The sequence below is a fragment of the Budorcas taxicolor genome, chromosome 7 (assembly GCF_023091745.1).
Source record: "Budorcas taxicolor isolate Tak-1 chromosome 7, Takin1.1, whole genome shotgun sequence".
Classification (NCBI taxonomy): Eukaryota; Metazoa; Chordata; class Mammalia; order Artiodactyla; family Bovidae; genus Budorcas; species Budorcas taxicolor.
In genome coordinates, this window is record NC_068916.1 from 67,456,755 (window position 1) to 67,477,632 (window position 20,878).

Here is a 20,878-nt window from a genome sequence, read left to right on the forward strand (position 1 = left end):
AATCAAATGAAGACAGTTGCAATTGTTTCTAGGTTTTAGTACATGCTTTAAATTTTCATTTTTAAGAGTCATAGAGGACCCAGATAAGAGGAGGAAAGAATAGGGTTCATGGACATTTTCATGAGAGTAGTAGTATTTTATTAGCTGTCATCTGATGATTGCTATGGACCAGAAATCTCATTTAGTGTCCCAAGATCCCTGGGAGATGAGGGTATTATCAGTATCCCTTCTTTTCAGAGAAGAAAACTTAGCATCAGAGAGATTTATGTCCAAGGTCACTTAGCTAGTGAGAGATTTTGTTACCTCCCCCTGGAAAATCATATACGTGAGTCCTTCCTCCAGTGCATATAGGACATATGGACCCCTGTGGCTGAAGTCCAGCAAAAACAAAATCAGAGGGCATCTGGGTGGACAGTGGAAGCTGAAGGAGCTCGAGTGTCATGCCCTTGACTTTGATCCACATCAGAGCCTATCAGTCACCCATCTTCTCCACCTATCAGAGCTCAGCCCCTCTGGGTTTTGCTGGCTTGCCTTCAGCGAGTACCACATTGACTGGCACTGAGAAAATAAGACTCTAGGGCACCATGGCTAAACGTGAGTTCTTTAGTCAGATGCCCAGATGTGAAGCCCAGCTCTAGCACTCACTGGCCATAGGACCAGGAGCTAAACATGCCTTTAGCCCCAGTTCTCTTTATCTACAGGATAAGCAAGTTTCTTGGTCTGTGAAAAAAAATGCAAGCCTTTAGATTGTATTTTACTTTAAAGAAATATTTATGTTTAACCCAAATAGCATTCCTTTATAAGCATACTCTTATTTTAGAGGTATAGTTAAAATGTATTGGGTCGTGATTGTGAACATTCATTTAATATGTGAGACATGAGGAGTTTTAGAGCAGTAAACTAGTTCTCTTATAGAAGTGGCAGTACTTACTGAAATGAATCCAGTAGAAGTCTTGGAAATCTAAAGTCAACTCTGCCTATATTCTCTATTGGACCTTGCCCCTGCCCACACTGAGCTTAGTCTAGTTGAAGAAATGAGATGTCTCCAAGGTAGACCCCGAATAATGTGTGCTCAGTACCTCATGAGTGCTGTGGCCATCTTACAAGTATTTGTTGAGCACCTGCACTGTGCTAGATGGTGAGGATATGACACAGAGCGAGACATGTTCCTAGCCAGGAGTGCAGCGGATGCGACTGCAGGTCAGCGAGCTGAGGACCAAGCTCAGCTGTTCAAAGGAGACCATGTTGTTTCTTTCCACAAACACAGAGAATGAGCATCTGTAATGTACTGGGTGCACTATTGTCACACTATATACGTATATTTAGAAGGGTGGCAGAGCTCAGTTCCCCCAGCTACAATAGAGGAATTCCTTCTTGAGCCTAGTCCAGCAAGATGTAAGAAGTAAAGTGGCAGATGAAGTTTTGTTTCTGTACTTGACAAGTAAATAGGGTCAGCACAAAGTCTGGATGGGATATAAAATTGGCCCAAGCTTTTGAGGTTCATTGTTCATAAGAGCTTGCCATTCTTTGTTTTGGGATTATTGGTCGGAATAAGTCTATGCTATACTATGTGTGTGTACTTGGCACAGTTGCAGAAGTTGCAAACTAGATCTTCTTTGGCTTCAAAGGTCTTATAAAATGATGGGCATGAGAAAGAGGTGAAACATGAGTCTTCACAGCATTCTAGTAAAAATTCGAATGATGAAAGCTGTCCATGGGCTGTGTTCATTGCCAGGGGAGTGTGTCAGACAATGATGGCTGATTTGGAAATAGGTAATACTCTTTCTGTTGCAGCTTTCATGGAATTCTCGGTAGAGGAAAAAGAGATGTGAGCTGAGACTAGAGAGTATAGATAATAAATAAACAAATAATTCTCTTCTTATTGAGACATATAATTGTTCCTTTAAATTACATATATTACATAGAAATATAAACATTTTTAAATACAGTTCAAATGATTAAGAACTAAGCATCTCTAAGAATGTCAAAGGGAAGTCCCTGATAACTGCAGTACCAGCAGATGAGAGTTGTTCAGTGACAGGCGAGATGGTGCTGAGAGGTGGCTGAGGGCATGGTCTTGGGTTTCAGACAGCCCAGAGCCACCTTCTGATGTGTCAGTCACTGTCCTGTTCTGCAAGCCTGTTTTATCTACTTGGCAGCCTTCACAGCGCCCCTCAATAGATCCCAAAAATGTTGGAGATTTAAAATGGATATTCTGTAAAATCAAATATAACACATATGTAACAAAAGCTACATTGTAATTTGTAATCTACCCCATTCTTATTCAGTCACAGCATCAGTCAGAGTTCCTTAGAGAAACAGAACCAATAAGGTCTGTATAGAGAAAGAGACTTGTAAGAAATCAGCTCACACTTACAGAGGTTGAGAAGTCCCACAGTCAGAGTCTGTTAAATGGGAGACTTGAGGAAGGCCAGTGGGATGGTTTAGTCTGAGTCTAAATGCCTGAATACTAGGGATGTCAGTGGTGTCAATTCCAGTCTAGGTCTGAAGGTCTGAGAACCAGGATCGCTGACAGCAGATCAATGTTCCAGCTCACAGGGTCAGGCAGGAAGGGCGGAACACTTCCATCTTCCAGTTTGTTGTATTCGGACCCTCATCTGATAGGATGATGCCTACCCATATTGGAGAGGGCAGACTACTTTACTCGGCCCACCTATTCAAGTGCTACTCCTAATCACATCTGGAAATTCCCTCACAGACACATCCAGAAATAATGTTTAGTCAAATATCTGGACATCTTTGATCTGGTCAAGTTGACACATAAAATTAAGCATCACAGTTATTAAGAACACAATAAAGCTTCAATCACAGGAGCAAAATAAATAATATATACCTAATAAAACTGAACATTCTTATGAAAATTTATACCAAAAATTGAATTTAATGGGGCTGTGGGTACATTTTGATATATTTGAAATGATGTGATTTGGGATCTTAGAAAGTAAAAATGTCTATGGACAGTGAAAGATCTTAAATGTCCCCACATGAAGTGCCCCTATGACACTTGGAACTGTCAGTTTTATGGGCTTGTTGTAGTGAATAAATTATATATATATATGTATATATACATACATATATATATATGATAGTATCTAGCAATGTGATAGTTACTCAAAAATGTTAGCTGAGGATGATAGTTATTATTCACAGAATAATGTTATTAATCTTACTAATAATAATAGTCACCAGAATATTATTTTAATGACCATATATAGTATTATGGAAGAAAAAAATTTTTATTTTGCTTGTGGTCTGCTACACCTATCAAATAAATGTTTCCATAGTTGCTACAAAAGCCAGGAAATCAATTCATTTTCATAGACTCATTAGTATGTGTCAGAATAAACCTGGATTTAGAATAATAGTGGTTAATGGAGGATTTCTACACATTATAACAGTGCAAGAGGATTCCTAAAATTCACACATGAATGCAAGATATTATTTCACCCCTTCTTACAGCATCAAAGAAATACACTGAACATATAAAAGTAAACACCTTTACTTCAGAGTACAGGATACTGCCTAAGTTTAATTGTAAAACAAATATCCATTGCAATTGTCTGTGATAAACTGAGGCTTAAATGATTTGAAGACACTTTGAGAGTAGACAAATCAGATAATCACAATCTTTATGGACGGAAAGATTCAACTGGTGTTGACAAATTGTAAAGATAAAAGCTCATGGCAAAATCAAGAGCTGAATGTCTAGATTGGGTTGGGAATCAATATTAATACTCAAATTGTAATAGTGCTGAACTTTAAATGATCTCTCATAGTGTTCTTCTCTTTTGTTTAAGATTTCAAGAGAATAGTGTAGAACTTGATTTGCTGAAAAATATTGGCTTAATTTTCATTAGGCAAATACCTTATAGTCTTACAGTATTCTCCACCATCTAACCCACTGCTTAGATGTTATATGTGTTAAGTGATTTGTGCCCTGTGCTGCAGTAACAGAGTTCCAGTTGCTGGTTTTCAAAACACTTTCAGCTGGACAACTGTTAATATTTTATGAGAGACAAGATTCAGACCATGCCATTTCTAGGCATCTGTTTTTTACAAGTCGACATGGTATTTGCCTCATGACCTTACTCTGATCTCAGCAAGAACACATTCAAAAGAAGTTACTAGTTTTTTCAAAGACTGTTTGCATGAGTTGATTCAATGCTCTCCTAGCACAGAGACGTGCCCTAGAGCCAGTGGCAGATACGTGTGTATTGGTTTGTATAAAGGATTCACCGCATTTAACTCCACTCATTGTGCTGACCCATCCAACACTCCAACCTCTGTTTGCTTTTTTCTTTTGTTTGCAGGAGCAGAGGGCACAGTGTTCCCTAAATCTATAGAGACACCTAATGTCAGGGCAGATCCCTTCAAGGAACTAAGGTAAACTTCTGACTATGGTTTGCATTGATTAAGTGGCTATTTGCTCTCTCTGTACAACTGATTGATGATCCATTTTAAATACCTATGATGTCATAGTGTCATGAGTATATAAACTGGGAGAGGTTATAAAGGATGTGAAGATAAGTTACAACCAAGAGAAAATTTTTTCTGAGTACTTAGGGTTGAGAGTTTGGAGGAAGAGGTTGCCAGTCTTGTAATAAGATTTAAGATTCATTCATTTGCTATGCTTATTTCATGATGTATTTTCTGATACGATAATCCTCTCATATTAGAGAACTAGTCAGTAATTGGTGCTAATCAGCCCAAAGAAGTGTGGTGTTTAAAAGAAGCTAAATAGTAAATACAATACTTTTTTTTCTTTATATATATATATAAAACACAAGCTATTTTCTGGAATGATTTGGTGCTAGGACTAGGTTCTGTGGATTTTCCATATACTGGTGTTAATCAGATATTCATAAGTATGCTGCTTTTAGCAGAAAAGGGCTCTGCAGTGCCATGTACTTACGGCAAACAACTATGGAAAACAAAAAGAATGATAGACATACAGATGGACAAAGAGGGAGAGAGAGCTATAACCTAAAAACCATGCCTACCACCAAAGAGCTACCCCCAGCCCTCCTAAAGAAACGCATATAAAATGGTATGGTGATACAAATATAACTTTAGTTTTCACTGTGTACTTAGGTTGTTGTTTAGTCACAAAGTTGTGTCTGACTTTTTGTGACCTCACGGACTGTGGCATGCCAGGCTCCTCTGTCCTCCTCTAACTCCCACAGTTTGCCAAGATTCATGTCCATTGAGTCAGTGATGCTATCTCACCATCTCATCCTCTGCTGCCCCTTTCTCCTTTTGCCTTCAACCTTTCCCATTATCAGGGTCTTTTCCAATGAGTCAGCTCTTCGCATCAGGTGGCCGATGTATTAGAGCTTCCGCTTCAGCAACAGTCCTTCCAATGAGTATTGAGGGTAGATTTCCTTTAGGATTGACTAGTTTGATATCTTTGTTGTCCAAGGAACTCTCAAAAGTCTTCTCCAGCCCCATGGACTTATAGCCATGAAGAATTCAGTGAATATCAGCTTTCTTCATTTCTCATATTTCTTCTAATTAAGACCAGTCATAAATCACCATAAAGAGCCCTGAATAACTCTTTCCTAAAGACATCAACTATAAGTAAATGTATCTGTGTTGCACAAGTCAGATCTTCTCTTTGACATCCAATCCCAAGATCTCTATTTTGCTAAAACAGCAGCAGCCACGTTGGAGCAGGCGTTTCCTGAAACAAAAATACATCTTCAGTAAGTGGAGAATATATCACCTCATTACAAAACCATAGCATTCTTGCCAAGCATGTAAGTCTTTATGAATATAGGGAAATAAATCAGGCCAATGGAAGAGGATAATTGGTAGGGAGTGAGAACCTTTTCTTAGCAAAATCTCATGTACTATGGGCTGTATTTTTTAAACTATACACCACACTGCAATGTTTTACATTTTACTGGAATAACTTTTCAGCAGGGCTTCTAGAGGCCAGAAGTTGCCTGACTCTGTGTTGATGAGATCCTGTGTTTCATATTAATGTGCTAAAGCTAGAATCTTTTAAGCAAATGCACCCCCAAAACCCTGCATTTTATAACTCTGAGGGAGCTCATTCTCTGAAAATGGACAGAATCCTTGTGGCTATAATGTAAGAACTCTTTCAACCAAACTAATGTGTGGCCCAGTTCCCTTTTCTTCACAGTCCTCTTTAGGAGCAGGGAGTTTTATTTGAGGAGGGGTTCGAATTTCTGTCTGTTTGTTTTTTACACAACTAGTGACTAATTTGCAGTGATCAGCCCAAACATAAGTGCTGTCTAAAAGAAGCTGAACTCTAAATATCATACAGACTTTTTTCTATGCAACAAACTCTTACTGGAAGACTTAAGAAATAGGGATTTAGGCTCATTTTGCTTTAAACAGAAAAATAAACCTTCTGTAGTTAATAACAAACACAATCATACCAAACAGCTAGAAGACAACTCTGTCTAGCATCAGCCCACTGTAGAGATCCACATCCTGAAGAACTGAGGACAGAGTGTTTGCTCCTACGAAGATGAGGATGCGCTTCCTGTCCTCTGCACACAACCTCTGGAAACCTTGAAATCTGACTTAAAAAGATTAAACCTCTCAAATTTACAAGTAAATATAAGTTTAGTGCAATGAAATAACAATTTTCAGGACATTGTTGCTTGTCATCTTTCATTCTAAAATGATAAGCCTATTCTATAGTGGCTAGAAATAACATTTTGTTACAGGAAGCATAAACAGACTTCTTTACTATGTATCCCTAAAACTGGTCTTTTTTTTTTTTTTTTTTGCCCCTGTTTAGATTGTGTTGATGCAAAATAGCTTGAACTGGAGGCTAGAATGAATTTGAAACTTGAATCAGGAGGCTGGAATGTGATCATTTGGCCCCTCTGTCCTTCTGGAAGTTTTTATTTTTTTTTTTAAATGACACTTTGTGGCAGAACTTCTGACCAGTTGAAAGAATAATCAGATAGATTAGCCCAGACCAGTGTGTCTGTGAATGTTTCACATTTTCCATCTAATGGTGCTGCATTTTTACTCCCAGTTATTGACTGGCATTGACTTTGGATATTGAGTAAATAGGTAATGAACTGGCTACCTAAGTCTTCTGGACTCTGGCTTTAAAGTTGGGTCAGTTTTACTGACCTACCACCGGTGTGTTTTCTGGTTATAGAAAAGTAGAGTGATCTAAGGGAGTTCCCTGGACTTGTACCAGCAGGTCACACTGTGAACTCTTCAGGTGAAGCAGAAACAGTCACTCCTTAGTGGCAGCTGGATAGAGGGGAAAGAGCCCTGAGCTGAGAGTCAGGTACCTACTGCAAGCCTGCAATGTGGCCTTGAGCTAATTTTAGAACTCTGTGGTCCCTAAAAAGCTAGGTTACTTCTTGCTTCAAATGTCTAATCGCTTTACATTATTTTTCTTTTCTTTTAATTTTTTTTTCAATTTTACCAAATTTATGTTTAAGTAATATTGTAAAACATAAATATTTATTCCTTTTATAGACAAGACTAAGGAAGAGTAAGACCAAGCATCTTATTCTTTATTTTATTTATTTATTTTTATTTTTTTATTTTTTATTTTTACTTTATTTTACTTTACAGTACTGTATTGGTTTTGCCATACATTGACATGAATCCACCACGGGTGTACATGCGTTCCCAAACATGAACCCCTCTCCCACCTCCCTCCCCATAACATCTCTCTGGGTCATCCCCATGCACCAGCCCCAAGCATGCTGTATCCTGCATCAGACATAGACTGGCGATTCGATTCTTACATGATAGTATACATGTTTCAATGCCATAGCTTTAAATTTAAAGAAGAGTTGCAAAATTCATGGAAATGATTCAATTCACATGCACCCTTCACCTGATAGTCCTCTAATGTTAACATCTAACATACTCATGATAAATTTGTCACAGCTATGAAATTAATATTGTTACCTTGTTCAGTCACTAAATCATGCCTGACTGTGACCTCATGGACCACAGCACAGCAGGCTTCCCTGTCCTTCACTATATCCTGGAGTTTGCTCAGACTCATGTCCATTGAGTCAGTGATGCCATCCAACCATCTCATCCTCTGTCACCCCCTTCTCCTCCTGCCCTCAATCTTTTCCAGCCTCAGGGTCTTTCCCAATGAGTGGCCAAAGTATTGGAGCTTCAGCATCAGTCCTTCCAATGAATATTTAGAGTTGATTTCCTTTAGGATTGACTGGCTTTATCTCCTTGCAGTTCAAAGGACTCTCAAGAGTCTTCTCCTGCACCATAGTTCAAAAGCATCAGTTCTTCAGTGCTCAGCTTTCTTTATGGATCAACTCTCACATATGAACATGATTACTAGAAAAACTATAGCTTTGACTAAAGGGACTTTGTGGGCAAAGTGATGTCTCTGCTTTTTAATATGCTATCTACATTTGTCATAGCTTTTTTCCCAGTGAGCAAGTGTCTTTTCATTTCACATGGCTGCAGTCACCGTGCACAGTGATTTTGGAGCCCAAGAAAATTAAATCTGCCACTGTTTGCATTTTTTCCCTCCATCTATTTGCCATAGTGATTGGATCAGATGCCGTGATCTTAGTTTTATGATAAAGTGTTTTAAACCAGCTTTTTTCCTTTCTCTATCACCTTCATCAAGAGGCTCTTTAGTTCCTCTTTGCTTTCTGCCATTAGGGTAGTATCATCTGCATATCTGAGGTTATTGATATTTCTCCTGGCAATCTTGATTCCAGCTTGTGATTCATCAAGTCTGGCATTTTGCACGATGTACTCTGCATATAAATTAAATAAGCAGAGTGACAGCATACAGCCTTAATGTACTCCTTTCCCAATTTTGAATCTGTTTGTTGTTCTATGTCCAGTTCTAACTGTTGCTTCTTAACCTGCATACAGGTTTCTCAGGAGCCAGGCGATGTGGTCTAGTATTCCCTTCCCTTTAAGAATTTTCCACAGTTTCTTGTGATCCACACAATCAAAGGTTTTAGCATAGTCACAGAAGCAGGAGTAGATTTTTTTTCTGAAATTCTCTTGCTTTTTCTATGAGCCTACAGACATTGGCAATTTGATCTCTGGTTCCTATGCCTTTTCTAAATCTGGCTTATACATCTGGAAGTTCTCAGTTCACATACTGATGAAGCCTTGAACTATTTTGAGCACTACCTTGCTAACATGTGAAATGAGTGCAATTGTGTGGTAGTTTGAACATTCTTTCGTATTGCCTTTCTTTGGGATTGGAATGAAAACTGACCTTTTCCAGTCCTGTGGCCACTGCTGAGTTTTCCAAACTTGCTGGCATATTGAGTTCAGCCCTTCACAGCATCATCTTTTAGGATTTGAAATAGCTAGAATCCCATCAACTCCACTAGCTTTGTTTGTAGTACTGCTTCCTAAGGCCCCTTGATTTCACACTCCAGGATGTCTGGCTCTAGGTGAGTGATCACACCATCATGGTTATCCTGATCATTAGGACTTTTTTGACCAGTTCTGTGTATTCTTGCCACTTCTTAATTTCTTCTTCTGTTAGGTCCTTGCCACTTCTGTCCTTTATTGTGTGCATCTTTTCATGAAATATTCCCTTGGTATCTCCAACTTTCTTTAAAAGATCTCTAGACTTTCCCATTCTGTTGTTTTCCTCCATTTCTTTGCATTGTTCAGTTAAGAAGGCTCTCTGTGTCTTCTTGCTATTCTTTGAAACGCTATATTCAGTTGGGTATATCTTTCCGTTTCTCCTTTGCCTTTAGCTTCTCTTCTTTTCTCATCTGTTCGTAAGGCCTCTTCAGAAAAGCATTTTTCCTTCTTGCGTTTCTTTTTCTTCAGGATGGTTTTGATCACCACCTCCTATACAGTGTTACAAACCTCTGCCCATAGTTCTTCAGGCACTCTGTCTATCAGATCTAACCCCTTGAATCTATTTGTCATTTCCACTGTATAATCACAAGGGATTTGATTTACATCTTACGTGAATGGCCCAGAGGTTTTCCCTACTTTCTTCAATTTGAGTCTGAATTTTGCAATTAGAAGCAGTAAGAAGATCATGATCATGAAATTTCCATTGTATCCATATAATCTTATTTTATATAAGATTTTTTAAAAGGATGCAGTCACCCAAATGTCTTATAGATTGATAAATACACACAAAGGACTTTAACAAAAAATTTATTTGTGGAGATGTGAGTTAGTGCATCTTTAGAACGTCCACTGCAGTTCAATTGGAATGTTTCTAATGAGAATTTTTGTTCTCTTCTTTAAAAATAACATTCTATACCCAGATTTTCTTGGTCTTATTAATGGGAAACAAACTGAATTAAAAGCTCTCAGCTTTATTTGTACTTAGATTGACTTCTCAGATAAACAACTAAAACTGAAATATCCATCCAGTGCTTCCCAGCTCCCCAGCCAATCAAACACGAAAAAAAATCGAACTATTCTAGATACCTTTTCTGTTGGGATAACGTTTGTTTCCTCAAACCCCTTTCTTGGCTGTTGGAGAGTTTTTGTTTGGTTTGGTCTGTTGTTTTTGTTTGTTTGTTTGTTTGTAAATAAGAGGCAGATTTTAGGCCTCTGGCATTTCTTCCGATAAGCTCTCAACTCTCAGCCACAGGAGTGAGAGCTTCCTGTCTGCTAGAGTTTTCACTGCTTTTCCTTCCATACTTACTGTGGGACTTTTCTCCTGTGGAGCACAGGCTCTCGGCACACGGGCTTGAGTGACTGTGACTTGCGGGCTCATGGTGTGTGCTTAGTGTGGCACCGGACTCAGTTGCACCGCGGCATGTGGAATCTTCCCGGACCAGGGATCAAACCTGAGCCCCCTGCATTGGCAGGCGGATGGATACCTATCCACTGTCCCACCACAGAAGAATGCCCATTTTCTGATGGGGATTTCTTTTTATATGGAACTAAATGTGAGCTGTATATTTTGGAGATGAATCCCCTTGTTGGTCACTTTGTTTGCAAATATTTTCTCCCATTCTGTGGGTTGTCTTTTTAGTTTGTTTATACCAACTATTTTTTTTTTTAACACTTTATTAAGAGTCAAGGCATGTGTTAAATACTCTGTAGAGCTAAATGCATACTCAAATAATTTATAGTTAAGGAGAATAAAATGGAAAGGAATTTTAAATTACTAGGTAATAAGATCTAGGGTATGTATGAACCAAATCAGAGGAAACGCAGAGAATGACAAAACCTACCTAAATGAGTTAAATAAGCTTTACAAAGGAAATAATTTTTTAGTTTCCAGAAGGAAAAAAAGCAGAAATACATCTCAGAAATCAAAAAGTGTGGTTCTCTACAGCCTTTTAATATAGGGGAAAATACCCCAACCTATTTCTCTAGCTCCCGAGAATGTTACTGTGTTATTCACAAGCATAAGGGACTGTAATTTCCGTATAACACTATGTTCTTTAAAAAATTGCATGAATGCAGTTTCAAATATGGTCACAAAAGACTGAAAATTTTACAAGCTTCAACAGTATTGAATTGAATTCAGAAATGAAAGTTTCAGTGACAGCAAACTCATTCTACAGTCCCAAGTATGGTGATGTTTTGTTACTGTTTATTTTTTTCCATAATGTTACCAGGATTTTAATGATAAAACTGAAAAAGTATAAAATACATCTATGGCTCTGAATAATGCACTTAACCATTTGCCAAGACTTTTTCTTAACCAAAGTGAAAGTGAAAGTCACTCAGTCATGTCCGACTCTTTGCGACCCCATGGACCATACGGTTCATGGAATTCTCCTGGCCAGGATGCTGGAGTGGGTAGCCTTTCCCTTCTCCAGGAGATCTTCCCAACTCAGGGATGGAACCCAGGTCTCCTGCATTGCAGGCGAATTCTTTACCATAAGAGAAGCTCCCCCCACTTTTTTTAAAACCAGATTGGTACTAAATCTGACTCCTTTGGAGATGTGTGAATTTAAAGTTTATGTGTCTCATGGGGAAACAAGGATTAGCAAAGCTTCCACAAGTTGACAAAAATGAATTGATTTTTCTTTAATTGTATTTTTAAATGTCTATAGTCAGCTAAGTATTTATTGGCTCTCGGTGGTTTATAAATTTAAGTGACAAGAACAGTCTGTCACAGCTTTAGGGTTCATTTAATTAGAGGCTTGGCAATCCTCTTCCCTTCCCTTCTTTGTCCTCTTCAAAATTCACAATACCAAAAATAATTGGTCAACAGTCTGATTTAAAAAATATGTACACACACAGGTAAAGGGAAAGAAACACACACACTGAGACAAAGGCAGAAACACAAAGAAAGAGCTGGCGGGAGTGGGGAGCGCAGCAAAGAGGTAAGAAGCTGTGTATTGAGCTTTCAGCTACTGTGCATGGTCAATGAAGGAATACCATTGTGGAGGAAATTTAATTTTCTCCCTTTAAACATTTTGCAGACATGTTCTGTAATTTTCTTTACTTCTTATTCCCTCTTTTCTACCCCCTCACTTCATATACTTAGACTAATTTTTATAGTTCTGTTCTGCATGTATTAGATTTAGAATTATCTGATCCTATAGCACAAATATTGAAGTGAATCAAAAGAGAAATGAAAAAAATATAGTAGGCCAGATAATAGCACAGTTACTTACTCCAGGGCCGTACAATATAGAATAATGATGAAATAGTACCCCTGTTGGTCAAGAGCCTGTGCTTTTTCTTTTTTCAACTTTTTATTTTGTTTTGAAGGATAGCCAATTAGCAGGGTTGTGATAGTTTCTGGTAGACTGCAAAGGGACTCAGCCATACATATACATGGATCCATTCTCCCCCCAAATCCCCTCCCATCCAGGCTGCCACATAACACTGAGCAGAGTTCTCTGTGCTATACAGTAGGTCCTTGTTGGTTATCCATTTTAAATATAGTAGTGTGCACATATCCATCCCACACTCCCTATCCTTTCCCCTGAAGAACTTGTGCTTTGAATTTGGCCCCTATGTTTGTCTGCTTTGTGAACTTAGACAAGTGTCTTGAGTTCTCCTAGCCCCAGTGCCTCCAATGGAGGAAAAGTTCAGTGAATACTAATTTGATACATGTTAGCTATTTGGAGAACCCTCAAGAAACTCTCTCTCATAGGGGTGCAAGAACTCAGATGGAAGTTTCCAGAGTTTAATATTTCTTCAACCCATAAAAAGTTTCCATCAAGTCATGGTGACCAGCAATTCTTTCTCAAAGACAAAAGCAAAAAACTATTGAGTATTTCCATCTGCTATTAACTGCATTTTATATAAGAAAAGGATATAAGAAGACAGAGTAAAAGACGGTCTCATAATTGAATACAGGACAATCTCAATTAACTATATTAACGTGTCATTGGATTTTCTCCATTTTCTCATTTTGCCAAAAATGCTTGTGACTACCTTACAACTCTTCTCTTCACACATTTCATAGTGCTTGCCAAGAAAAATAAGATCTGAGAGCCACAGGCCAGGGCTTAATGAGGTCCACTTGACTTTAATACTGTCTGGTTTAAAATCACAAAACTAATACAGCTTGTGCATCTTCAAGACCAGTCAGTACATATATATGTCCCTTTTCTTCCTCACTTTCTCTTCCTCCTATATTCCAACATCTAATCATTATTCTCGTTTGTTCCTATTAGTATCAATACTAGAGTTTTAATTCTTCTATACGTATTTCCCTTTTCCTCCTTATGCTCAGTCTTTCTCCAGTTATCCTTTGCACCATGTTTCTCCTAGAATATATAAGGAGAACAACAAGAGGTAAGGGATAGGAGATATTTAAGGTATCTTCACCTTTCTTTTTGCCTTGTTTAGCAACAGTTTCATATCTGATAGATATTCCATCTTAAAGATATTAAACCCATGAGTCTGTGTTCATCTGCTCTCGACATTATAATTCTATCATTAGAGGCCAGAGAATGATAGATGGCAGATAACATCACAGGGGAAACTGAGGCTCAGACATAGATGAGTCCCATTCAGACAGGAAGAAGAAGAGCAAAGTTCATCTCTTCTGGTCTCTGGTGAATTGTGGGAAGAAGATAGGAAATGTACAAAAAGCAGGTAGTGAAATATGTGTCCTGATGACGTTTCTTTCGTGAGTCAAGGAGGGAGGAAACCAATTAAGTAGGATTTATGGAAAGTCAAAACCAGAGGGTCATTGTGCATTTTCACTTGGGGTTCTAGGAGGAAACCAACTTGTAAGGCAATCCCACAACCCACTGGAAAGAGATGAAAAGGGGACCTAGGTCAGCAATCTGGAATCTCATTTAGTTCCAGGGGTGGTAGGTGGGGGAAAGGCAGTTTGTAGAAGTATTTATGTAGTGTCGTGTCAAGGAATGCACTTGGCTAACTGATGATGTGAGCTGGCTGGTCCTGGGGAGCGTCACTGCAGTGGGGCTAAGAGCACCAAAGAAGACATTCAAGTTTGGCACAATGGGATACCTGCCCAGATCTCCGGGTCTACCAGTACCATTCAGTCCTGGCTCAGTGGGTACTGTGGGAACCCAGAGAGAGTTTATCCAGTGAGGACTTGGGCATGAAGTTCTAGCCTGATGCAGATCAAAGCAGCATCTCCTAGAATCTCAACTTGCTCTGTTCCTGTTACCACATGCTCACATAAGCCCACTCCTGCCATATCTGTAATGATATATGAAAGAGCGAGAACAAAATTTAGACTGATTATTTATCCTAATGAGAAAGTTGAAACTTCTCAATTACAGAGAGGACACCAGAATAGAGTAATTTTTTCCTCAACAATCCAAAAGGATAAGATTGACAGAAAAATTAAGTCAGGTAAGAACACTAAAGAAATGCCTTTTGTTTTCATGGATGAGCTTGGTTTTTTATGTTGGCCAGCTTGCAATACTTGCTTCCTGGGTAGCTCCAGCGGTAAAGAATTTGCCTGCAGTGTGGAAGACCTAGCTTTGATCCCTGGGTCTGGAAGATCCCCTGGAGAAAGGAATGGCAACCCACTCCAGTATTCTTGCCTGGAGAATCCCATGGACAGAGGAGCCTGGTGGGCTACAGTCCATGGGGTCTCAGAGTTGGATATGACTGAGTAACTAACACTTTCACTTTCAGCTTGCAATACAAGGTATCATACCAGTCACAAAGTAGCTAGGTGACTTTACCAAGCTTCCCAGGCTATAAGTCTTTCTCTGTGTCTTGTAGGGACCACTAAATATGAGCAAAAGCATCTTTATCTGCAAGTTTTGATTAGATTAGCATTGATTAGAATTATGATCTAGATCTGATGCTCTCAATGTGCTTGCCAAGACTGGTCCTGGATTTTTAATCCTTTTAAGTCCATAAGATATGAGGGGGAAAGCCTTAATAACCAAAACATTCCACAAGACTTTCTCTCAAAATCATTACTGGACTGTCCATGAAATCTAGAGTCATCAGTCTTGTTCAGTGAGGCATCTGATCATCCTATAATGGCCAGCCCATTTTTGTCTGAATTTGAGAGGCAGTGTGACATATTATCATTATCTAAGACAAGTGGCTTTCTTTAAAAATTCAAATTCTATCCTTTAGGTTAATTTTTTAACTTAAGGCTATAAAATATGAAAAAAAAAAAAAAAAGGGTTCCAAAGATAAGCCCATAACCGGGAGGGGTATATAAAATTGCACTTTTATCCATGTCGTCGGGGCAGGCAGGACATCATGAAGTAAGTGCTAAGCTCTCTGCCTTTTAGAGCAGATTGGGCATGTGTATATATCTGCCAAAATTCCTGAGTTGAGGCTCCCTTCTGCCTCAATACAGAGCATCCTGACTTTATGACTGTTTCTATTTTGATTAAAATGTCAGTAGCTGCCATTTATTATGTAAAGTGTGTGCCAGTAGATTGTTCTATTATTCTTGAAAAACACACAATTACTTCTGAATCTCTCTTTCCTACCCCCCAGTAGTATTGCCCTGCTGGGTGGAAAGACAGAAAATCTTGTTTAATTATACCCTTCATGATCCTGGCTTGAAGCCAGTCTTGTTTTACTCCAGTTATAACCTTTTCAAAACAAAGAGTAATGAGAGTTTAGAGGAACAAACTGACAAATAGTTTTTACCTGAAATAAGTTGAGATCTAGAAGTAAAATAAAAAACAAAAAACACCAGTCAGTGGATGTTGTATGTTTTCTTAATCCAGAATTTTCCATGGTTTGATAGAATATACAGTTGACCATTGAACAATGCAGGGGTTAACCTGCAGATAACTTATAGTTGGCTCTCCATATCTGCTTATTCAACCAACCACAGACTGTACGGTACTGTAGTATTTCCTAATGAAAAATATCCACAGATAAGTGAACCCATACAGTTCAAACTTGTGTTGTTCAAGAACCAACCTAACATAAATAAAACTAAGACCATCTTAGAAAGAGCTAAATAAATCTGCCTGACGTCCTAGCCTTGAATTACGTGCCTAGTTGTGCTAAAGGTCACTTCTTTGTCTGCTGTTCCTCAGTGGCTCCCACTGACTTGAAGATAAGCACCAACATTCACACGCTACCTTAAAGTGGTTGATCTGGCCCCACTTGGCAGCTCTAGCCTCTCATCTCTTATTACGCTTGCCCCTCCTTCCAAGCCTTTGTTATGTTTGTTTCTCCCTCTACAAAGACCTTCACTGCCCCAGGCAAATAAGAATGGTGTAGTGAAAACAGCATCTCTGGTTTCCCATAAACATGTGAGAAGCCTCAAGTCACAAGCCTGCTAATCTGTGACAACAGACAGGTGGCACTGGAATAGGACTTGTCTGTACTAACAAAGCAATAAAAATTGAGATAGCAAAGGCTCCTTATGGACTAGGACCCCTTATGGCAACCCTTCTCCCCAGAACTGGTGTTATCAAACAAGTTCGTGTGCCTGCCACACAGTAAGGCCAGACAAGTCAAAACATCAGAGTTTGCAGCAGAGAAAGATGTATTGCAGGGCCAAGCAAGGAGAATGGGTGACTCATGCTCTAAAACCCTGAATTCCTTACTGTTTCAGGAAGAAGTTAGTATAGGCAAAATTTGGGATGAGAGAGGCAGGGTGTGTGACTCTCTTCTGATTGATTGGTGGTGAGGTAACAGGGCAGTGCTCAGCTCCACTTGGGTTGAGGGCCTTACTTCCTGCAGAAGAACTCAAAGATATGTTTAGGTGTGTTCCTTCAAGAGGAACCAGGACCTTGCCCCATTGCTGCGCTAGTGTTGGAGGGAGGGGTGTGCCCACAGGGTCCTATTCGGTTTCAGTAATACAACTGAACCCAGAGAATATTGCTTCTTGGATTCACAGTCTATTCAGCTGTTGTCCAGATGCATGCCTGGACATGCATCCTCTGGCTGGTGGAGACCAGAGGAATATCCTCACTCATCACAAAGCCAGGCTCTCAAGACATAGAACAAGACGAAAGGAAAACCTTGTACCTATGCTTCTCCTTATGACAAGTAAAACAAAAGACAGAGACAAGAGGAAAAGATGACCATATGGGAGGAAGAGAACCAGTGGAAAACAAGAGTTCCCATAGTAAATCTTTACCAAACTTACTATACCCAAAGAACTTATTCACACAAATAGTTTCTCCTTCTAATCTACAGTGGAAAAGGAAGGGGCAAGACATTTTTACTTTCCTCTCTTGACCTAAAGAATACTGCAAAGCAAAATTCAGGAGAGCTGACTTTGGTAAAAATTCTTAGTTTTCTCCTACTTCTGCCAGTTTTCCAGGATCTCATCTGCAAGCTCTAGAACAAGCTTGATATTTCAGAAAGTTCCATCTGGGTTGCCAAAATTGTGGGAAAGAAAAAGCAATTTTCCCTCTATAAGTTCTTGGCTCAGACACCCTGGTAATGAAAGATTAATATGGGAAAAAAAGGTTTAATGACATGTGTACTTCCTATATACATGAGAGGTAGCCAGAAAAACTGAGTAACTCCCTGAAGTGGCCCAAGCCAACACCTTAAATATCATCTCTAGCTAAAAACAAAAGGTTTGGATGAGGAGTGCAGGGGAGGCCAGTTATGGAATATTGTCAGGAAAAGCACAGTAAACAAAGGCAAGGTTCTATGCAGATTTGTCATTGCCTTCTGCATTGATAAGAGTTTCTAGAAATTCAGCCTTCTTTGCCTAGTACAGAGAGGGAGACCCCTTACAAATGGAGATTTTAGTTATAAATGTAAATGTCTCTTACAGAAAAGTAACATCTACTTGGTTTTCAGAGCTTCTGCCTTGTCTGCTGTTTCTTAAAAATCATCAGCCTAAAATAAGCCTTATGCCAAAGAGATGTATTTTGGAGTGATATATTTTGCCCCTATTCAGTGTTTTTCTTTATCTTTGTGGATTTGTGCCTTTTTTGGCCCATTTACTGCAGTTGTATTAGCATTTCCAGAACAAGCAGAGATAGACATATGTGTTGAGTTTGCTGTTGAATCAGAAGCCTCCTCAATCTACAGGCTACAACCATTCTTCCTTTTCTTGATTTCCTCGACAGTGTCTTAGAAGCTGTACATGCAATTCTCTTTTCTTGAAACATTCTTCTCTGCTCTTTATGAATCATCCTTTATGAATCATTCACTTGTTAACTCTCAGTTTAAACTTCACACAGTCTGGCACAGAGTCCAGCACACCCCAGGCTCCTACTGGTCTTCCTCATAGCCCCTACTTATCTTTATTTTTGAATGCACTGGCTCAGCTATCTTCCACATTTGCCATTGCCCACAAAGGGGTTTAGGTTAGGTGAATCATCACAAGTTCATTCCCTCCAAAAGTACGTGCTCAGCCAGCAGAACGATGAGTAACTGCCTCTTTTACATTTCTTTGTAAAGAGTTTGTAGAGAGTCTCCTGGAGTCTCTCATTTTGGCCATATGCTTATTTATCCCATGCCTTTCTTTCTTCTATTCGTCCTAAGTCATTTCCAAAGGAGAATAATCTATTCTTTTTTCTTTCGCAAACAGTTTCAAAATTTTAGATTTCTATTTTGCCCAAGGTTCTGCTATAGTCACACTCCAGTAGAACTTTGCTTTAACGTGAAGCCTCCAGCCTGCAATCCCTATTCATTTTCTCAACCATAGTTATCATAATTCATAGAGGAATAAATTCCCCTTTCACCCAGTTCTCTATTTCATGGTTGCTTTCTATTCACAAACGAAGATGAGATTCCAGGTCTTTGGATTCTTTTCAAAAACACAACCTGACTCATTAATGATAATTTTCCTTGCCTGGCATCTGAGCTCAGGCACACTCACTCTGGAATAACAAAGCACAGACAAATTTGAAGTCCTTTGACGATCCAAGCACATATGCCTAACCTTGAATAAAAAATAGATGCTAATAAATTCAGGGTCTTAAAGATGTGAATTATAGTCATTTCACACTTCGTGGCAACTTCATGCTGAAGAAATAGCTTAAAACTTAATTACGATGCTTGTCCCTTCATTAAGTACAGATGACATTCCTCAGATAGATTTTTGCAATGACATCTGAGGAAGGGGGTTGAGAAACTTTTTAGTTATTCATGATGGAGAATATTGACTGTGTACTGATTAAAGGAATGAGTTGACACCCTTCTTAACATGATGCATCTGTCTGTTCATTTATGTTTCTCCCTGTGGTCTTCATTGAAAGCTCTTTGGGAAATAAAGAAAATGCCCTTCAGCATTTGAATACTGAACCCTTCAGCACATTGAATATATAAAATGTGCATGATGAGTGAGATTAAAATGACGAGCAGGAGGCACTGGGCTCCTGATTACTCTCTCCTGCAGATGACTGGGCTGCTCAGCGAGGACCATTTGTGAGACACACAACCATAATGGAATAAACATGTCCTACTCTTGCTGCTTGAGGAGCTATTACAATGCCTTCAATAATTCAGGGATTCATTCCAAAGTTTAAAGTCAGTTCTTAGTGAATGAAGTATGGAGGGTTTTGCTTCATGTCACATCATAATCTCATAGCTTCAGCCAAGTGGAGATTAAGTGAACAGGTGAAGGTACGACTCTCTTCCCTCAATATTTGTTGTTGTTCAGCCTCTCTATCATGTCTGACACTTAGTGACCCCATGGACTGCACCACACCAGATTTCCTTGTCCTTACCAGGTCCTGGAGTTTGCTCAAATTCATGTCCATTGAGTTGATGCAATCTGTCATCCTCTTCTGCTCATGCCTTCAATCTTGCCCAGCATCAGGGTCTTCTCCAATGAGTCAGCTCTGTGCATTAGGTGGCCAAAGTATTGCATCTTCAGCTTCAGCATCAGTCCTTTCAATGAATGTTCAGGACTGATTTCCTTTAGGATAGATTGGTTGGATCTCCTTGCAATCCAAGGGACTCTCAAGTGTCTTCTCCATAGTTCAAAAGCATCAATTCTTCAGCACTCAGCTTTTTTATGATCCAACTCTCACATCCATAACTACTGGAAAAACCATAGGTTTGACTATATACTTTGTTGGCAAAGTAATGTCTCTGCTTTTTAATATGTTGTCTAGGTTGGTCATATCTTTTCTTCCAAGGAGCAAGTGTCTTTTAATTTCATGGCTGTAGTCACCATCTGCAGTGATTTTGGAGCCCCCAAAAATTAAGTCTGTCACTGTTTCCACTGTTTCCCCATCTATTTGCTATGAAGTGATGGGACTGGATACCATGATCTTAGTTTTTTGAATGCTGAGTTTTAAACCAACTCTTTCACTCTCCTCTTTCACTTTTATCAAGAGGCTCTTTAATTCCTCTTCACTTTCTGCCGTAAGGGTGATGTCATCTGCATATCTGAGGTTATTGATATTTCTCCCGGCAATCCTGATTCCAGCTTGTGCTTCTTCCAGTGTGGCATTTTGGTTGATGTACTCTGCACATAAGTTAAATAAGTAGGGTGACATCTTTCCCAATTTTGAAGCAATCTGTTTTTTCATGTCTTCTGTTAGCTTCTTGACCTGCATACAGATTTCTCAGGAGGCAG

At 39.1% G+C, this 20,878-nt stretch overlaps 1 protein-coding gene across 2 annotated transcripts in view; it reads left to right on the top strand.

Annotated features, from left to right (window-relative positions):
* Positions 1-20,878, top strand: part of SGCD (sarcoglycan delta) — a 613,120-nt gene that overhangs the window by 500,177 nt on the left and 92,065 nt on the right. For both annotated transcript variants that reach the window (XM_052644383.1, XM_052644384.1), the window contains exon 6: positions 4,332-4,404. In XM_052644383.1, coding sequence (XP_052500343.1) covers positions 4,332-4,404 — 73 coding nt within the window. The remainder of the gene's footprint in view (positions 1-4,331; positions 4,405-20,878) is intronic.